The 19,663-nt window shown below is 39.6% G+C and overlaps 1 protein-coding gene across 1 annotated transcript; it reads right to left on the reverse strand.

Moving 5' to 3' along the window:
* Positions 1-10,795: 10,795 nt before the first annotated feature.
* Positions 10,796-18,448, reverse strand: LOC311305683 (cyclin N-terminal domain-containing protein 1-like; the record flags this gene model as incomplete). Its single annotated transcript, XM_084433496.1, has 9 exons — positions 18,195-18,448; positions 14,675-14,750; positions 14,419-14,599; positions 14,211-14,339; positions 13,976-14,024; positions 13,763-13,887; positions 11,445-11,531; positions 11,079-11,350; positions 10,796-10,970 (listed from the first exon to the last, which is right to left on the reverse strand). The coding sequence occupies exons 1-9, from the start codon at positions 18,367-18,369 to the stop codon at positions 10,796-10,798; spliced, it is 1,269 nt and encodes a 422-aa protein (XP_084289622.1). The 5' UTR covers positions 18,370-18,448.
* Positions 18,449-19,663: the final 1,215 nt, after the last annotated feature.

Raw genomic sequence — 19,663 nt, forward strand, 5'->3', positions numbered from 1 at the left:
GTTTTTGCACACTTCAACTTTAAACGGGTGGTTGATTATGATTTCAGTTTTCTAACTTTAATTAGTGTGTAATGTTGCTGTTTGAGCATAAACAACATCTGCAAAGTTACAACGCTCAAAGTTCAAAGCAAAGGGAGATATTTGCTTTTAAAGAAATAAATTTTTTAAGGACTACAACAAATGGCTGGTAGGGACTACACGCCATTCCTCCCGGGTTAGTGACATCACCAGAAGGAAGGAGTTGTTGTAGTTGAGCACATTTGTGAGTCTGCTCAAGCTGTCGCATCCCTCTTTTCACATGCAATACAGTACGTAACACAAATGCAATATCATGTCACTCTGTAGGCATCTTACACAGTTTAGTTCAGTTATCATGACAGAATATGCTAATCAATGACTTGAAGATAGTTAACTCCACATCAGCAACATAAATTCATCAACTAACCATTCAGAAACGTCCTGTTGCATTCTTCATGTTGTCACTTTTTCTCGAGTCTCTCCATCATTGTCCGACTTGTCCAGTTTAAATAGTTTCTGAATCGGAGCTGCTAACACACACACACACACACACACACACACACACACACACACACACACACACAAGAGCTGTAAAAAACATGCTGTTTAACATGCTGTAAAAAATTATCTGTGGGGAATATTGAGCTAAAACTTCACATACACACTTATTTTAGACTTATTTTACATCTTGTGTAAAGGGGCATGTCACAGAGCTACCCTAATTTCTTTGTGACCCCTTGTTAGCCCTTTCACAAAACACATGAACACATACTTGGTTTTTAAAAGACTCTTTATTTACCTTGGTGTACCAGCGACAGGAGAGATGGATTAACCACACAAATATACCTACAACTATACTGTTGTGTCTCAGACTGGCCACCTGAGCACTAACTAGTGATGTTACATATGACACCGAAGCTTCGATGCACGTATCACATAAGCGACACAATTTGTAGTGAAGCCCCGTATCGAGGCGTGTATTGGTTTACTAGAGTCACGTGATCGATGACAAACGAAGCCTCACTTTCTGTCCAGTCACGTGCGCGTTTCGCTTTGGGTGTCAGAAGGCTCGAACTTCAGATCGTATTTAACGAGTCATTGTTGCCTCAGTCTGGTTGATATTTACAATTATTGATATTGACATTTAATAACAGATGAACCTATAAGACAATGTCCTTATTCATTGTGTGTGTGTGTGTGTGTGTGTGTAGAGAGAGAGAGAGAGAGAGAGAGAGAGAGAGAGAAGGCCTACATTAAATCTTATTGAATCATATAAGCTTATAAGCTATTATATTGTATTGTCACACTTTAATGGGAAAATTAATTTATTTAATAAACAAATCAAACACAAACATGTAAGGCTTTTATTTGTGCACATAACATTGAAACTATGGAGTGTGTTGTGGTTCTTCATCTGCCAGAGCTTCTAACACAGGCTTCTGGCTGCTTTATTTTAAATAAGCACCAGATGGCGCTGTTCTCTGCGCTGTTCTCGACACTCTCGAAGCTTTGAATCTTTTCCCGGATCAGTCAGGGGAAAGCCTCAGTGATTCATGAGGCTTCATTTCCCCATCCCTAGCACTAACCCAGAGGACATTTAAAGTTTGCTACGGACTGTTGATTGTCACCTGAATCAGCATACATGGTGGTGGCCATCTTGATTTGGGTAAAAGACTGGAATGGACTTTTCTCATGCTTTTTATACCTGTGCTGTGTTGCATCATGGGGAGTGGGAGATACCAAGTATGGTGGGAAAGGAGGGGGAATTGTTTGATGTTAATGTTTACTTCCTCTAATTATTGCTGAAGTTTACTTATTGAAGTTTGTACTGTTATTTAAATTTGTGTGGTGAAGGAAATGGAGTTACCTGATCACATAATACTTTTACTTGATATTTATTACATGTTCATGGTCTTTATTACTTCCCCATGTGATTATTGCTGAGAAATGGTTGTACCCAGTTGTATAAATTCTCACATAATGAAGTGATCAAGAGGGCTAAGACTGGTGGTAGTGAATGCTGTATCAGCTGAGTACTCTGATTGAAGTATTAGACCTGATGCAAGGTTATTGTTTTTGTATATTGAAGTTGTTTTTTTCCTTTTTGAATTTTTCATGCTTTGGCACCTGTGAGCACCTTGCACTTTACTGGCTTGGGAGAACTTAAATAAATAGAAATGGCATTTAACGTCCTCCATGTGTTATTTTGAAGAACTCTGGATATTATTGTGACAAGTGGTGTCAGAAGTGGGATCGTTATGCCACCCAAGACCAGACAAGACCGAGGTGCGGGCGCAGATGAGCAGTTGGGAATGGATCAGGAGCCGCCCAGCTCACAAGAAACAGCGGGCCCGACAGAGGGAAGTGTCTCAGAACTGGCCGGCCTGGTTAAAGTTCTCCTGCAGTCCCAAGCCGCCCGGGATGATCGAATGGAGCAAGTAATGGTGAAGCAAGACCAGCGTTGGCGAAATATGCAGCACCAATTCCAGCAAATACAGCATCAGGTGATCCAGATCCAGGCTGGAGGGGACCACAGAGAAAGTCAGGCTGCGTTTACAGCTGCAAGCCCAGTGCCAACCGGAGAAGGTACGTCATCAGGAAGCATCGAGCCAAGATTACATCCCTTGACAAGAGATGATGACATCGAGCAGTTCTTGACAACCTTTGAAAGGATGGCCACTGCGTGCAGATGGCCTCAGGCCAATTGGGCAATCAGACTGGTTCCCCAGTTAACGGGAAAGGCACGTGGTGCCTATGTAGCCATGGATGGGAATGATGCTGAGGTCTATGATAAAGTTAAGGAGGCGATACTTATGAAATATCAGATTAATGCAGAGATTTACCTAACAGTGCAGGGGCAGACTTTTTTGTTGCAGGTGGCCGTTGCGTCCCAGTTACCGCATGAAGTAGTACTAGGGCGAGATCTTCCCATTCTTTGTGATTTGGTGCCCAAAGTTCAGCCTTGTTATGCGGTAACTCGAGCCCAGAGTGCTATAGCCGACTTCAGTGAGATGCCTTTTGCTGGTGTTGACTTTGAGGTAGCCGTTGAGAAAAGACACAAATCTAAAAAGGAAAGGCGTAAACATAAGTTTGAGGGTAGTGTGAAAGAGCAGGTGGAGGAGCTGCCTTTGCCAGAATGCCCTCTTAATATGACAATCCCTGAGGACATAGCTGAAGTACAGAAAAATGGTTGGTTGGATCGTGTTTGATGGACGAAAAGTACATTGTGAAAAAAGGTATACTCTATCAGGTGAAAGGGGAGGTTGAAGCATTGGTAGTTCCGGAATCAATGCACCATACAGTTATGTCTTTGGGGCACTCTGTTCCGTGGTCAGGACACTTAGGCAAGCATAAGACGTTAGCAAGGGTTTCAAGTCGGTTCAGTTGGCCCAAATTGTATACGGATATAACAGAGTTCATTCGTACTTGTACAGAGTGTCAAATGACATCGGGAAGGAGAGTTGCACCTGCACATTTGTTACCATTGCCGGTCATCGACACCCCCTTTAGTCGCTTGGGAATGGATATAGTGGGGCCCCTGGAAAGAAGTAAGAATGGAAATCGGTATATTCTAGTAATCTGTGATTATTCCACCAAATACCCAGAAGCCTTTCCCCTTAGAAACATCAAAGCTAGACAAGTAGCTAACTGTCTTGTACAGCTGTTTTCCAGAGTGGGAATTCCTTGCGAAATCTTAACAGATCAGGGTACTAATTTTATGTCCTTGCTGTTAAAACAGGTGTACCAACTGTTGGGAATCAGGGCCATTAAGACCACACCGTACCACCCCCAGACTGACGGCTTGGTTGAACGCTTCAACCAAACCCTCAAAAGCATGCTGCGCAAGTTTGTTTCCAAGTCAGGGTCTGACTGGGACCAATGGTTACCTTATCTGTTGTTTGCTTACAGAGAGGTGCCGCAAGCGTCCACGGGTTTCTCCCCATTTGAACTGTTATACGGCCGGCAGGTGAGAGGACCGTTGGACCTGCTTAAAGAGCAGTGGGAGGGACCCAAGGATGGTATGTGCAGTGTGGTCCAGTACGTGGTCCAAATGAGGGAGCGTCTGGAAGAAATGACATCATTGGCCCAGGAGAACATAAAAAGAGCTCAGCAAACTCAGAAAGTTTGGTATGATAAAAGGGCAAGGGAGAGATCGTTTGAGCCTGGCCAAAAAGTGCTGCTGCTGCTACCCACCAATGAGAACAAGTTGCTAGCTAAGTGGCATGGACCCTACGAGGTTTTGCGGAAAACGGCTAGAGTCACCTATGAGATCTCAATGCCAGAGCGGGGTAAGAAAAAGCAAAACTTCCATATTAATTTGTTGAAAGAATTCCACCACAGGAAGGAGACCGGGGCTGTGCAACTTTTCGTTCGTGTGGTCGGGGAGGAAGAGGAACCAACAGAGCAGTACTTTCCAACCAGCTCCACCCAACAAGCTGTGGATATATCCCATCTAGAGCAACCTCAAAGAGATCAGGTAAAGCAGCTGGTGGATCCCAGGCTGTTTCAGGAGAAGCCTTGGTGTACTAACCTGGTACTACATGATGTCATCCTTAAGGAGGCAACTCCCGCCCGTCAGAAGAGTTATCGGATCCCTGAACGCCTGGTGACAATGCTTAAGGATGAACTAGATATTATGCTCTCCATGGGTGTGATTGAACCATCCCTTAGTGAGTGGTGTAGCCCCATTGTTCTAGTCCCCAAAAAGGATGGAACCCTTAGATTTTGCATTGATTTCAGACAGTTGAACAGCCTGTCTAAGGTAGACCCTTATCCAATGCCAAGAATTGATGAGTTGGTGGAAAGACTGGGCAGAGCCAAATACCTATCCACTGTGGACTTATGCAAGGGGTACTGGCAGGTCCCTTTGAATGCTGTTCACAGCTGCTCTTAGATCAATCATTATCTGACTTGGATGCTGATCAGCATCTTAGCCTAATGAATTCGGCCTGGCTGAAGGTAACAAATGCAACTGCTCCCTTTAAGCCTCACAAGCACAAACCAAAACCTGAACCGTGGTTAAATTCTGACACCCGTCTCCTAAGACAAAATTGTAGAAAGGCAGAACGAAAATGTAAAAAGGACAGGCTGCATATCTCTCTTTTAATGTTCAGAGATTCTCTGACATCCTATCAGACTGCAGCGAAGTCTGCGACAGCTGTATATTTTTCCAATTTAATTGAAATGAATCACTCTAAGCCTAAGGTTTTGTTTTCTATTATTCAATCTGTGACAAATCCTTCTGTTAACTCTTTGCCTGTTGCCTCTGTTGCTCTCTGTGAAAGCTTCTTGAGATATTTCAGTGACAAAATGACTAACTTAAGACTTAGCGTCTGCCCCACTTTAACTTTAACTTTAACTTCTCCACTCATGTCATCTGCCTCTGCCGTTTTCGATGTTTTTGCACCTATCAATCTTCAGGAATTGAAGGAGGTGATTGGCAAGCTTAAACCTTCATTCTGTTCTACCGATATTATTCACCCGCGGTTTTTAAAATTAATTATCAATTCGATTGGGCCAGGTTTGGTGTCTTTTATCAATAAGTGTCTTCAAACCGGCTCTGTTCCTGCCAGTCTTAAAGTGGCTACGGTCACTCCTCTGCTCAAGAAGCCTTCACTGGATTCCTCTGTCCTAAAAAATTTTCGGCCAATTTCTGTCTTATCTTTCATTTCAAAAGCTTTAGAGAAAATTGTGCTGAATCAACTTCAATGTTTTCTGTCAAGTAACTGTATTTATGAGGTTTTTCAATCTGGTTTTAAGTCTGCTCACAGCACTGAGTCCGCCCTGTTGAGAGTGTTAAATGATATTTACCTCTCCACTGATTCCGGAGACTCTGTGGTTCTTATTCTTCTAGATCTGTCTGCCGCTTTTGATACCGTAGACCACTCCTCTCTATTATCTAGACTGGAGTCTTGGGTAGGTCTAAAAGCTAATGTCCTGAAATGGTTTCAGTCATACCTGTCAGACAGAAAGTTTTTAGTGAAGCTGGGTAATTTTACCTCTTCCCCTGCACCTTTGACCTGTGGCCTTCCACGAGGCTCTATTTTAGCTCCCTCTTTATTTTCTCTTTACATGCTTCCTCTGGGCTCTATCTTGCGTAGACATGGCGTGTCTTTTCATTTCTACGCAGATGATACGCAGATCTATTTACCGATCAGAGGAAACAATCCCACTGCGATTACTTCTCTTCTGCAATGTCTAGAGGAGGTTAAATTATGGCTTGCCCAAAATTTCCTCTTCCTAAATGAAGACAAGACCGAGGTAATTGTTTTCGGTCCAAATGAGAACTCTCAGTGTATAAGCCCTGAGTTAAAAAGTTTATCAGTTTTTAGATCCTCAAGGGTTCGGAACCTAGGAGTTCTTGTTGACCAGCATTTAAAATTTGACAAACACATCTCCTCTGTTATCGGATCCAGTTTCTATCAGCTTCGCTTACTGTCTAAAATTAAACATTTTCTCACTCCAAAAACTCTAGAAATGGCTGTTCACGCTTTTGTTACATCTCGTCTAGATTATTGCAACTCTTTATACTGCGGAATATCTAAGGGTCAAATTGCACGTCTTCAACTCGTTCAGAATGCTGCGGCCAGACTTCTTTTAAAGTGTCGTAAACATGAACACATCACCCCGGTTCTTAAATCCTTACACTGGCTGCCGGTTTGTCAGAGAATAGACTTCAAAATTTTACTCTTTGTATTCAAATCCCTGCACAACCTAGCCCCTGTCTACCTCTCTGAACTTCTTCATCTCTACACTCCGTCCAGAAGCCTACGATCCCGTGACCAGGCTTTGTTGGTAGTCCCTCACGTTAGGCTAAAGCGTAGAGGCGAACGCGCATTTGCAGTGGCAGGGCCCCGACTTTGGAATGCCCTGCCTCTAGAGATCAGAATGGCCCCTTCACTGTCTGTTTTTAAGTCCCTGCTAAAAACGTATTTGTTTTCCTTAGTGTATTGACTACTGTGATATTGACTACTGTGATTATTTTATTTTATTTTGTTTTTTAAATTGGGTTATATTAAATTTTGCTTGGTCTGGTTTTCTGTGTATGTGGTATCATCTGTAAAGCACTTTGGTCAGCCTATTGGCTGTTGTATATGTGCTATACAAATAAAATGAACTTGAACTTGAACTTAACTGCCAGAGCCAAGGAACTGACAGCTTTTAAAACCCCATTTGGGTTATTCCATTTCAGGGTTATGCCATTTGGCCTGCAGGGGGCGCCAGTGACTTTCCAACGTTTAATGGGCCAGATCCTGCAAGGTACCAGAGAGTTTGCTGCAGCATATCTAGATGACGTGGTCATCTTCAGTGAAACCTGGGAAGAACACTGCCAACATCTGCGGCAAGTTCTGGGGAGGATTAAGGCAGCCGGTCTTACCATTAACCCAAAGAAGTGTACAATAGCCAAGAGAGAGATCAGCTACTTGGGATTTGTGATTGGAGGAGGAGTCATTCGGCCGCAGCAGGAGAAGATAGAGGCCATCCGAAGTTACCAACCCCCCACAACTAAGAAACAGGTGAGATCTTTCCTGGGCTTGTTGGGATGGTATCGCAGGTTTATTCCTAACTTTTCTGCCAGGGCCTCTGTGCTTACAGATCTCACTAGAGCCACAGCGCCCAACAAGGTGGTCTGGACGGAGCAGGGTGAGCGAGCTTTCCAGGACTTACTAGAGGTAGTATGTGGAGACTCTGTTCTGCTTAGCCCAGATTTCCAGAAACCATTCATCCTGCAGACGGATGCCTCTGGAGTCGGACTGGGGGCGGTGTTACTGCAGGAAGTGGATGGAGATCGCAGGCCAGTGGCATTCTTGAGTCGAAAACTCTTCCCTCAAGAAACACGCTATTCGACAGTGGAACAGGAGTGCTTGGCCATTAAATGGGCCACGGATTCACTTCGATACTACCTGTTGGGGAGACCCTTTGTGTTAGAAACCGACCATCGAGCTCTGCAATGGTTGGAGCGCATGAAAGACTCTAATGCCCGGATTACGAGGTGGTCTCTTTCTCTCCAGCCCTACCAGTTCACTGTGAAATACTGCCCGGGAGCTAGGAACAAGGTGGCTGACTTTATGTCTCGAATCCCAGAGGAGGTAAATACTAAAGTGGGTTCTTCGACCCTGGTTCTTTGAGGGGCAGAGCTTTGACACTTGGGACGACAGTGGTCGTCTGCAGAAGGAGGGAGAAATGTCACAGAGCTACCCTCATTTCTTTGTGACCCCTTGTTAGCCCTTTCACAAAACACATGAACACATACTTGGTTTTTAAAAGACTCTTTATTTACCTTGGTGTACCAGCGACAGGAGAGATGGATTAACCACACAAATATACCTACAACTGTACTGTTGTGTCTCAGACTGGCCACCTGAGCACTAACCCAGAGGACATTTAAAGTTTGCTACGGACTGTTGATTGTCACCTGAATCAGCATACATGGTGGTGGCCATCTTGATTTGGGTAAAAGACTGGAATGGACTTTTCTCATGCTTTTTATACCTGTGCTGTGTTGCATCATGGGGAGTGGGAGATACCAAGCATGGTGGGAAAGGAGGGGGAACTGTTTGATGTTAATGTTTACTTCTCTAATTATTGCTGAAGTTTACTTATTGAAGTTTGTACTGTTATTTAAATTTGTGTGGTGAAGGAAATGGAGTTACTTGATCACATAATACTTTTACTTGATATTTATTACATGTTCATGGTCTTTATTACTTCCCCATGTGATTATTGCTGAGAAATGGTTGTACCCAGCTGTATAAATTCTCACATAATGAAGTGATCAAGAGGGCTAAGACTGGTGGTAGTGAATGCTGTATCAGCTGAGTACTCTGCTTGAAGTATTAGACCTGATGCAAGGTTATTGTTTTTTGTATATTGAAGTTGTTTTTTTCCTTTTTGAATTTTTCATGCTTTGGCACCTGTGAGCACCTTGCACTTTACTGGCTTGGGAGAACTTAAATAAATATAAAAATGGCATTTAACGTCCTCCATGTGTTATTTTGAAGAACTCTGGATATTATTGTGACAGGGCATTATACCACCCCTTTAAACTACATGTATAACTGATGCAGTCAAAACCAATCCTGGGGGTAACGCATTACAAGTAATGCAAGTCACGTAATCAGATAACTTTTTTTCCAAGAAACTAGTTGACACAGTCACTGTTAACAGGAAGTGCATGAAGACGAAGATTCAAACAAAAGATTCAGTCTCCTCGCTCCCCTCTGGAACCTGATGATCAGGTCATGCTTTCCCAATGACTTACCTTCAACTGCATTGTGGTGTGCGGCAATAGCGACAACATACACTTTGAGGGTGGAGGGAGACAGCCTTCGCTCCAACCCATCTTGCAGGAAGGAAAGCACGACTCTGATCAGACATCTTTGGGGGTCTTCCCTGTGGGAAGAATACCATTCAATGAATAGGTTCCACTTCAGAGCATAGAGACGCCTCGTTGAGGGGGCTCTAGCAGAAGTGATGGTGTCTACCATCTAGATCACCTAGAACCTCTGCGTCCCATCTAGGGACCAGACATGGAGTTTCCAGAGGTCTGGACATGGGTGCCATAGAGTGCCCCCATCTCTGAGAAAGCAGGTCCTTCCTCAGAGGAATGGGCCAAGGAGGTGCTGTCGCGAGGAGCATGAGTTCTGGGAACCAGGTCCGGTCAGGCCAATACGGCGCAACTAACTGACTTTGCACAAAGTCTGTGCGAGAAGGCTCACTGGGGGAAACGCATAATTGTCAGTGCATCCGTGCCGAGGGTCCCCTCGGTCAGGGAATAAAACAACTGGCAATGGGTTGAGTCCAGAGAGGCAAACAGATCTATCTGAGCGGCTCCGAAGAAGTCCCATATCAGCTGGACCACCTGGGCATGGAGACGCCCCTCTCCCGGAAGCGTAGGCTGTCGTGAGAGCTCGTCGGCTGCACGATTGTGCACACCAAGGATGTGAATGGCACAAAGTATCACATGTGATAATGAGCTGATGAGTTGAATCAGGTGTGTTTGATTAGGGAGACAAAGAAAACGTGCAGTGTTGGGGGTACTCCAGGACAGGTTTGGGAACCACTGCTCTAGTGCATCAGCCACACTGCTGCTGAAGAGCTGGGCTGCACGATTAACCTTCAATTTCTGATTTTTAGTTTGTTACTAAGACGCAAGCCTTCCTTCTGAAGCTTGTGGAGCTCCTCAATGTACCGCCACCTTATCTGCTGGCCATCTTCTCTTACCAGAACCTCAACTGTTGAGAACACATTCTGAAGAAGCTTGAGCATATGACATGGATCCAAGAGCACATGGACTTTTTGTGTGTGATCCTCAGGATGGAGAAAGTAAGGTCTCATGCCCATGATGCACAAGTTAGCACCAAGCTCCCTGATCATTGCTATGTTTTGGGAGGGTCCATCACACGTCAAGGAGACAACCCTAACTCCGATTGCATGAAGCCTAACAACAAGGCTCTCTCGGATGATGCTTACTCTCTCTGTAAGTAGAAGTAAGAAAGTAAGCAATGGGAATCTTCCAAGACTCATTGATTGCAACAACCATGAGGACCAGTGCTTGTGTTGCCACAACATTTTCTATCTCACCACCTCCAATGTCAACATAGCCATGAATTTGGTCCCCGCCAAACTCAGTTTGCTTATGAATGTACATTTCATCCATCATCAATGAGCAAACTGTGTCTTTACCAAATTTCTTCTGCTCAGCAACATGACTTTTTAAAGCTGTGAATGAAGCAACGGTATACCCAGGATCTGCAGAGATGCTACTGTACCATTTTCATATGGTCTGAGGATGAGGCAAAGCCATGAGAAACTTCTCTCTCACATAGTCATAGGCCTTTGGAGAGTAGAAGTAGTAGTAGAAGTAGTTAGAGTAGTTTCTATTTTCGGAAAACACTGACTTTTTCTTCTTTTGGATTCTCTGAAATATCTCCCGGGGAACATCATCCAGACTTTCAAGAAGAGAGGCACATTCACTTGAAATTATAAGTTTCTTCTGAAGCACTTTGATTACACCTTTCAAGGAAGAAACTCTTGTCTTTAGTCTCCTTGTCTGTTGCCTTGTCAACCTCAGCTTTTTGCAAGCTACACATAGCTTGTCCTTTACCACATAAACTTTCCTTTTAATTGTTTTCGGAGACACTGAAATATAGTAGCAGTGATCACTCAAAGAACCAAAGTGTGATTGTTTTCCACTCCGATTTGTGTGTTGAACGCTGCTACCCAAACCAAAATCCTCACACACATTCTCTGTCAGAGCAGTGTCATCATGCACGACATCTTGAGCAACAAAGGCCTGTTCAGATGGGTCTTCCATCATCATGACATTGCTCTGATTGACAGCATGGCTGTTGGCAATATGCAACCTCCTCATTACTATTTACAGCTGAAATAGGGATGCCACTTACCACCTCATCAATACTTACCAAGCGTCTTCTTTTTGGCTGTTGTTCTTTGCCCTTGAAGAAAGAGAAAATGGTTGGCACAGCGGTGTCCTTCAGGCATGTCCTTCCCTAATAAAAATTACAAGAAGCATAAAAAATATGACATTATTGGTCATATTGGCTGTTACTGGCTGTAAATGGCTGTTATTCATAACAGAGATGTATGCGTTTATGTTTCATTATTCGGTCTAACACTAGTATGAATGTACAGATTACATTTTAAAATGATTATTGCTATTAAAAGAATATGTAACTGTGCGCAATAAATGTCACTACGGAATCATTCTGTGTTCCGCTGTCTCGCTTGGAGAATAATTTTTCAAACATGAATTTCACAGAGTGTGTTTTTATTTTATGGTATTTGCATAAAAGGTAGGGCTGCACAATATATCGAAATTATCGAAATATCGCAAATGTATATATCGTGATATGCGAAAAGACACATAGAGAGAGAAATGTACTCTTTCTGAGAAAGAGAAAATCACTCACTGCTCTTGGCTAAATAATTTTTGTAGCTTTATTAAGAATCAGTGTATATCTAATTCATACAGTGAAAACTAAGCAGTGTTTTATTTTTTACATTTGATTATTCAGTTTCTGTTGTTAAATAAACCTAATGTAGGATAACCTAAAACCCTAAACCCCGTGGATTACACTGATGTTAAAATAACACTTCTTATGCTACAGTAAAACACAGCTGTTCACTTTCAGAAGTTGTAGGGATGTTTTCTTGTCAAAAAAAGAATGTGAAACACGCATGTAGGTTATATAATTTTAAATATATTTTAAAGATAATTTAAGTTTATTTTACACACTTTAAGCATTATCGTATCGCATATCAAATATCGCATTATTTAATGAGTTATCGCATTTTTCTTCAATATCGTGCAGCCCTAAATGCACTGAAATGTAAAGGTTGGCAAGAAGTGGTCATGCTGCTTGATTGGTAAAATCTTCACTCGGATTTTTGCATCGGTGAAAACACCAAATTTAACTGGTGTGTCACTAATTTCACCTTAACAGTGACCTAATCAAATATTTAGTAATGTAAATGAATGTATGATGGTCAATACTTCACCAATTTCAACCAATATGTTGCTTGACCCTTTGTAAGGTATGAAACGAGGTGTCTGTACCCTGGAGTCAGTGGTGAAGTGATGACTCTCGAAATGTTCACTGCACAGACGAGAATCCTTGTTAGGAGTCCAATTCTGTCGTTTCATGTTGAGCATCCACTGGTCCAGCCTGAGATGTTCTGGATCACCTAGAGGAAAACTTTACACAAACAAATAGATAGTTACCTCCTTCACAGACTACTTTACATGAAAACAATAGAACTTAAATTACTACAGTGTCCAAAAGGTTGTAATAAATGTATTTTAGCTTAAAAGTTTGTGGCGGACATCACAGTCCTCATTCTGTTTCGTTGTACTGTCTATTGAGTAATTACAGGCTTATTTCTAACACATATCTTTGAGGACATGTCAAAAAATACTTCCAATATAGTCAGTGTTAGTAAATGTTATGCTATTTATGAAATGCAGGTGTAACGTTATATGACAACGTTTCAGCCTACAGCTAATCACAGTCTGTTGGATTCTGGAGTGTTATAAAGTTTTAAATGCAATTATTTAAATAAATTATTAGAAATAAAATGAATAAATTAATAAATGAAATTATATTAGAATTAGAGTCCAAGCTTCTTGGAACGGTCTGTTAATTCAATTAACCCCACAGTAAGACATTATAATTGTGAAATAACCCAGAAAAATCACAAACACGGCAGAGATGCCAAGTTTAGTGGCTGGAATTTATTTATTTTTACAGTCAGACAATTAGCTGAGGTAACGTGACGGCTTATAGACAGCAGACAAACGGCTAATGATGACTAATGACCACAGCAGCGGGAATCCACCTGTCACTCAAAAGTGGACACACCCTTAATTATGCAGAAATTTAAGGCTTAATATAATTTAAACGGATGAGTTATAAAAATAAATAAAAAAATCCCACCCCCTCACAGTTGTCATGAAGAGCCAAATTAGCTGTAAAGCCACTTTTTGCTTCAGGCTGTAAACATGTTTTTTTCTGCTGTAAAGTTGGGCATTTCAACATGGGGGAGATGCAGATTTTTGAAGCCAGCCTCAAGCTGATGAATTGCCGTTTAATTCACTTCCGTGTTGGTTTCAAGAGAGAGACAGGGAGGTTGCTGCTTGGGATAGTCCCTGAAACTGGCTTCATGAAATATGCCATAAAAATGGCAAATTTATAGTTTTCTTGACAAAAATCCCAAACTTTACCTTTAATCCGGTGGCAGATATGAGCAATGAGGTGTAGATTGCCTCCCTCTGCAGGTAAATGAACTGCTGTACATGCACACACAGACGATGCAGCTGTGCCACTGGGACTGTTGCATCATTATGGCCTGTGTGAGAGCACAAAACACAGTGTTTTAGACTATCTTAGTTCCATTTATAGCTGCTACCTGAGAAAAAAACTGGAAATAATCTTACCCAGCACTTCCAAAAGGGTCTCCACGTACGTTACAGGAGTGGTTCTCAACTCCAGTCCTCGTGACCCACTGCTCTGCACATTTTGTATGTCTCTCTTATCTGACACACTCAGTTCAGTTCATGGAGTCTCTCCTAATGAGCTGATGATCTGGTTCAGGTGTGTTAAATAAGAGAGACATACAAAATGTGCAGAGCAGTGGGTCACGAGGACTGGAGTTGAGAAACACTGCGTTACAGGATTTGGGACATTCAAATTAAAGTCGAGAGTTTTTAAAATGAGAATCTCCGAGTCCAAGAGTTGCTCTTTGGAGGAAGGGTAATTGACTGCCTGCAGAAATCTCATTGCGATGTCATTATTAACCACCTAGATGAATGCAAATAGAGCAAATCACAACATAACACATGGAAATTTTGTTTTGTTGTAATTTATGAGCTGAACATACATTCGAGTACAGGTCCAGTTTGCTGGCTATCTGAACGCTCGAGAGGAGGAAGAGAAAGAGCTTCTTCTTGAGTGTTTGGAAGATGAGATCCTCGTAGTTCTCTGGGTCCTCAGATGAAGCACCTTGCATCGGCTGACCTTTCTGGCTGTGGATTAGATCTTCAATATATTTGGCCGTGAACCTAGAGCATGACAAAGTGAAGGCGTTTTAAACATATTTATTATGAAAAATGTTCATTCAAGATTCCTTAAATTACCTCTCCAGTATTTCGATGGCCTGATATCCAACCACAGGGTTCAGTCCCAGCTCCTCACAAAGACGAAATACACACTCTGTGGACCGAATAGATGAGGGTGAACAAAAAGTATCAATGTAATAGTACAATGTTTTGGATATGGCGTTATATTGCAATACTATAAGGAACATGGCTGTTAATATCTATGCTTTTATGTAAGCTCAAGTGTATTTATTCACATTTTCTAATAATTACTTACAAATTTATTTATTTCTGTTAAAAACAAGGGAATAAAAAAATAATTAATTTAATATTTTGCGATTTTAGACAGTCTTTAGAACAGTGATCTCAAACTCAATTCCTGGAGGGACACAGCTCTGCACAGTTTAGCTCCAACCAGCTCCAACTCACACCTGCAAGGAAGTTTCTAGTAATCCTGAAGACTTGATTAGCTGGATCAGGTGTGTTTGATTAGGGTTGGAGCAAAACTGTGCAGAGCTGTGGCCCTCCAGGAATTGAGTTCCAAAATCATTGCATTATAAACTTTTTATTTGATATCTTAAATCTGACATCTGCTTTGTAAATTATTTAACTATAGCCTACTTAGAAGAACCTGCTCATATTTGTATTTATACAGAATCAATAACCCTCTTAATAAAATAGAGGTGTGTTGCTAAATGAACGCATATCTCTAAAATTCCGTAACTTTGATGAGTTTCCAAGCGGCAGCAAAATAAAAGTCCCTCTTCCGCCATTAATTTGACAAGAACACTTATCGGACAATTAAAAGATATAGGCAGATATATTCGGTAGACTACTGAATCACGTTAAGAACATTGTTTATAAATATGTTAATAATTCACTAACATATTACCAGTGTGCTAGTTTATCATCACACTGTGCAACTCTAATAGACAACATATTCACAAACCGAATGGACAATAGTCTAAAGAGTGGGTTGTTACTAAATGACATAAGTGATCATTTGCCAGTTTTTGTGATGTGTGTTTGTGATCATGTGAAGTAAAAGGAAGTTAATGAGATTAGTTACAGGAGAATTAGAACTGTTGAATCAATAAATACATTCAGAAGCGAATAATTGGAAAAAATTGTATGATGAGACTGATACCAATAATGCATACGCAACATTTCTGTCCACTTTTAAATCATTATATGATGAACACTGTCCTTTAAAAAAAATTACCATAAAGCACAAATTTAAAAAGAGACCATGGATGACAAAAGGATTAAAAAATGCTTGCAAAAAAAAAGAACACCTTGTATAAAGAATTTATAAAACACAGAACTAAAGAAGCTGATAATAAATACAAAAGATATAAATATAAATTAACCAGTATCATGAGGATAAGTAAGAAAGATTATTATAATACAATATTAAATGATAATAAAAATGATATAAAAAAAAGGGTATATGGAAAGTGCTAAATAATATTATAAGGAATGGACCAATGAATAAAAAATACCCTCAGTATTTTATAGATAATGAGAGAACTTTAAGCAACATGAAAGATGTGGTCAATGGGTTTAATCATTTCTTTGTAAGTGTGGGAGCAAAGCTGGCCGATGTAATTAAAAATCCACAGACTGAAGGTGAGGTGAAGGCAGTGGATTATTTAGACAGTAACCCTAACTCTATGTTTTTGAAACCAGCTGAGGAAATTGAGATTATTGAAATTGTTAACAATTGTAAGAATAAAAAGTCAACAGACGTGAATGATATTGATATGGTTTTAATTAAGGATGTCATTGGTGCAATTGTTAAACTGTTAACTCATATTTATAATTTGTCTTTCAAAACAGTTGTATTCCCAAGCAATATGAAAATTGCTAAAATCATTCCACTATATAAATCTGGAGAGAGAAATCAATTCACGAATTATAGGCCATTGTCTTTACTCTCTCAGTTCTCTAAAATATTAGAAAAATTGTATGTAATTAGATTGGATAATTTTATTGAGAAGCATGAATTATTGGTTGATAGTCAGTATGGATTTAGGTCAAACAGATCTACATCAATGGCATTAATGGAGTTAATTGGAGACATTACCAGTGCTATAGATAACAAACAATATGCAGGGGGAGTATTTATTGATTTAAAAAAAGCTTTCGATACAATCGATCATCGATTGTTAATCAATAAACTGGAAATGTATGGTATCAGAGGAGTTGCATTAGATTGGATGAAAAGTTACATAACTAACAGACTACAATTTGTTCAAGTGGGGGAGTACAGATCAGAGTGCTTGGGTATCACCTGTGGAGTACCACATGGGTCAATATTGGGTCCAAAATTTTTGCAGATTTTTGCTGATGATACTAATATAATCTGTTCAGGGCTAAATCTGAAGCAGCTTTTGGAGGTGGTCACATCAGAAATTAATAAGTTAAAAATATGGTTTGACTTAAATAAATTTTTGTTTAATCTAAAACCAAATTTATGCTGTTTGTTAATCGTAAAACCAACACACAAGTAAAAGTTATGATTAATAATGTTAAAATAGAAAGAGTGTATGAAAATGAATTTTTGGGTGTGATTCTTGATCATAAAATTAGTTGGAAACCCCATATCAAATATGTTAGAACAAAAGTAGCGCAGAGAATTGGAGTAATGGGGAAAGCAAGGAATGTATTGAGTAAAAAAAACTTTTTATTTTGTATTGTTTACTTGTGTTGCCTTATTTAAATTATTGTGTTGAAGTATGGGGCATCACCTACAAAACCACCTTACAAACATTAAGCACAATACAAAAAAGAGCAATTAGGATAGTAAATAAGGTAGGATATCATGAGCATACTAATAATTTACTATAGTTAAAATTGCACACTCTAAAGTTAAATGATCTCGTTAAATTTAAGACCGCTCAATTAATTTATAAAGCAATAAATAAACAGTTGCCTGGAAACATACAACAGTTATTTACAGATAGGGTTGGGGGTTATAACTTGAGAGGGGATTTAAATTTGAGTCAACATAGGACTCGGACAAAACTCAAAAGTATGTGTATTTCGTTTTGTGGGGTGATTCTGTGGAATGGTCTGAGCAGTTCGATCAAACAAAGTGCAATTTAAAAAAAAGGTACAAAAGTTTTATTTTTGATAAGTACAGAAGTGGAGAGGGTGAATGATAATTCATTATGGTTGTAAATGCTGCTTGATAATGGTTTTTGTTTATGCTTTTTTTCTTTATCTTAATATTAAGATAAAGCATTATCGTAATTTAGTAGTTTATTATTATTATTATTATTTAAAACGTTATGTTTGATTTGTCTTGTTCATTGTGAATTGGTTTGGGTAGTTACTGGGGGTAGGTTTTGATAAGCCTAGGGCTTCTACCTATCCCTTTTCAAACAGGTTGATTATTATGCTAAACTTTTGTTGTTGTTGTTGTTGTTTTTGTGTTTTAGTGTGTTTATTTATTTGTGTTGCATTGCTGTCTTTTTTTTATTTTATTATTATTTTATTAATTGTTCGAAATAAAGATTTCATTCAATCATTCATAGTTTGAGGCCAACACACTCACCCACTATTCTCCTTTCTTTGAGACATCCACAGAGATCTGGCACATTCTCCAAGTTGGATTTGTTTCTCTTGTTGAGGTTGGACAGAATGTCGGTTAAAATGTCTAACGACACCAATCCAAATCTCAGGTTTCTCTGCTCCTTTGTGGGCGAGGAAAACATAGGAGTTGGCGCCATTTGTTCGTAAAGATTTTTTTTTTTTTTTTTAACACACAACACACAATAAAAAACATCGATTTCCACCAGGGGGCGCGCTTTAACTGATAGAGCCAAATTTGTCATAATATAAATATTCATATACCAAAATATCATTATTCAAACCTATAATTTTGAGACTTTATAACACACAAGAATGTAAACATTAGAAAGGGATTTCAATAAAATCATTGTTTGTTTGTTTTTTCGAAATTCCTTAATCTATTACCATAACGACTGTGTGATTTGTCCGTTCATAGTAGCGTTGAGAAAAGTATCATGATCCACGTGACAACGCCATCAACGTGTTGTTTTAAAAGTGGCCTGGTCAACGTTTTCTTCTGAATAAATTTCTTCCAGGGCTGTGGTTCAATAAAGGCCCAAATACAATATGCAAAAATACAATAAAAGTAACAAAACTAAATTCACTAAAGTAATTAATACGTTATGCATCTAACATATGATACACATGCTGCTTGTTCATGGACTATGTGGTTTACAAAAAAATGGGGCTCAATTTTTCATGAATGAAAAAATATTGAAATAATTGTAATTATTTAAATGAAGTTATAGTAAAATACAGTGACTAAATAATAAAAATACAAAGAAAATGCAAAAAAATAAATAAAAAAAGAATAAGAAGAAAAAGCTTAAAAAACACTGATCTACATCAAAATATGTAAACTGAACTTGCATCAAATTGTCACACAACTTTATGCAATCAAACCTGGCAGTCGAGAAGATTTCAAAATTATTTATTTCAAACATCCAAACTTGTATAATTTTAAACATGAGTAAACAATGTAATCTAATTTAATATATACTTTGAATGGCCTATTGTGAAATTAAAACTAAATGTTTTTATTTGTTTTATGTTTTTCTGACCATTATTTTAAGCATTTAGTTTTAGTTAGTTTATTTAAAAAATACAGCACAAGCAAACATCTATTTAACAATATTTATGCAATTGCATGCTTCTGAGTTGCATTAAACAAGTGAAGCTTGAAACAAGTCAGTGGAAATACACCTGAATGCCACCTCATGTGCATACATGGACATGTCTCATGGACTGTAGGGTGATAGAAGATCAGTTAAATACACAGGGGCTAAACCTTTTAGGGCCTTGTAGGTCAGTAGCAATACTTTATAAATTATACAAAACTTAATACGTAACCAGTGTAGAGATGATAAAATTGGTGTTATATGATCATATATTTCTTGACCTGGTAAGAACTCTAGCAGCTGCATTTTGGACTAATTGTAGCCTCTGCTGCCC

Source organism: Rutilus rutilus (genome assembly GCF_951802725.1).
Source record: "Rutilus rutilus genome assembly, chromosome: 16".
NCBI classification, from domain to species: domain Eukaryota; kingdom Metazoa; phylum Chordata; class Actinopteri; order Cypriniformes; family Leuciscidae; genus Rutilus; species Rutilus rutilus.